This window comes from Corvus brachyrhynchos, unplaced genomic scaffold (genome assembly GCF_000691975.1).
Source record: "Corvus brachyrhynchos isolate BGI_N302 unplaced genomic scaffold, ASM69197v1 scaffold511, whole genome shotgun sequence".
Lineage (NCBI taxonomy): Eukaryota > Metazoa > Chordata > Aves > Passeriformes > Corvidae > Corvus > Corvus brachyrhynchos.
In genome coordinates, this window is record NW_008236214.1 from 164607 (window position 1) to 165817 (window position 1211).

General features: G+C 59.9%; 2 protein-coding genes across 2 annotated transcripts in view; both read left to right on the forward strand.

Moving 5' to 3' along the window:
* Window positions 1–1211, forward strand: part of FAM160A2 (family with sequence similarity 160 member A2) — a 14230-nt gene that overhangs the window by 6582 nt on the left and 6437 nt on the right. The window contains exon 8 of the mRNA XM_017744498.1: window positions 162–169. Within this exon, the coding sequence (XP_017599987.1) occupies window positions 162–169 (8 nt within the window). The remainder of the gene's footprint in view (window positions 1–161; window positions 170–1211) is intronic.
* The window catches only part of RPS11 (ribosomal protein S11), a 3549-nt gene continuing 2560 nt past the window's right edge, over window positions 223–1211 (forward strand). Inside the window, exon 1 of the mRNA XM_008643253.2 lies at window positions 223–306. Within this exon, the coding sequence (XP_008641475.1) occupies window positions 223–306 (84 nt within the window). The remainder of the gene's footprint in view (window positions 307–1211) is intronic.

A 1211-nucleotide genomic window follows, 5' to 3' on the forward strand; every position in this document is an offset into this window, starting at 1 on the left:
GTGCATGGGGAGGGGATGTGTGTCTGTGCTGTGTAAAGCCCTTCGGAATAAAGGGTCTGATTGAGGGCATCGCCTCCCCCCATCTGTGCAACTCTCGGGGTATGGGCGGGGGCTGGCCAGGATACCAGGGCACCCCTGCATGGCTGGGTGACCACATCATGCTGCTGCCCTGAGACAGCCCATGTCTGCTCCCTCCTCAGCGCTGGGGGGCTGTGGGGCCCTATGGGCAGCCACGGGTTGTGGGGTGAAGCTGTGACTGTCGGGGCTTGTGACAGCAAGTGGCCTGTGGAGCACTGGTTCCCCCAGGTGTGGGGCCACCGACCTGGGACACGCCCAGGACCCTGTTCATGGCAGTCACCCAGAGGTTTTCCAGTGTTGCTGGGGTGAGAACGGAAACTGGCATGAGAGTGGAGATGCAGATAATTAGGATGAGATGGGGTTGAAGGGGATGGGCCCCAGTGGTGGTATCTCCTGGGCTGTTGTGGGTTTTGGGGGGCACTGAGCCTTATGGGCCTGGTGGGTGCCCCCAAGGCCATGGCTGCATTCTCTGTCCCAAACACCCCCCATGCTCCATGACCTGTGGGAGCAGCGACTGGAGAATGTCTGGATTTCCCGTTCCAATAGTTCATGTGTTTATTCCAGTCACTCAGTGTCTTCAGTGCGGCTTTTCTCCAGCTGCACGGTGCAGATACACCGGGGAGGAGAGTGGGGTGAGCTTTATTCCAGCCTTTTCCCTAGCAGTGTGGAATGTCAGCCAGCCAGCAAAGGGACATGGAGCCACCCCCAGGCTAGAATCTGGGGGGCCCTGCCTGCATTATCTCCAGTTCCAGCCTTTGCAACCCTGCAGATGAGCCTTTTTCCTAATTGCCAATCGATTTATGACCGACTCCCACTCATCTGTTCGAGGTTTTGCCCCAGATGAGGTCATCTCTGTATCAGCCAGAGGCAAGGCTGAGGAAGTGATGCTTTCCCCTGTGCTGGGACTGCTGAGGCCACACCTCGAGGGCTATGTCCCGTTCTGGGTCCCTCAGTTCAGGAGGGACATTGAGGCGCTGGAGCGTGTCCAGGGCAGGGAAGGGAGCTGGGAAGGGGCTGGAGCCCCAGGAGCGGCTGAGGGAGCTGGGAAAGGGGCTCATGCTGGAGCAAAGGAGGCTCAGGGGGGACCTTGTGGCTCTGCACAACTCCCTGACAGGAGGGGGGCGGCAGGGGGG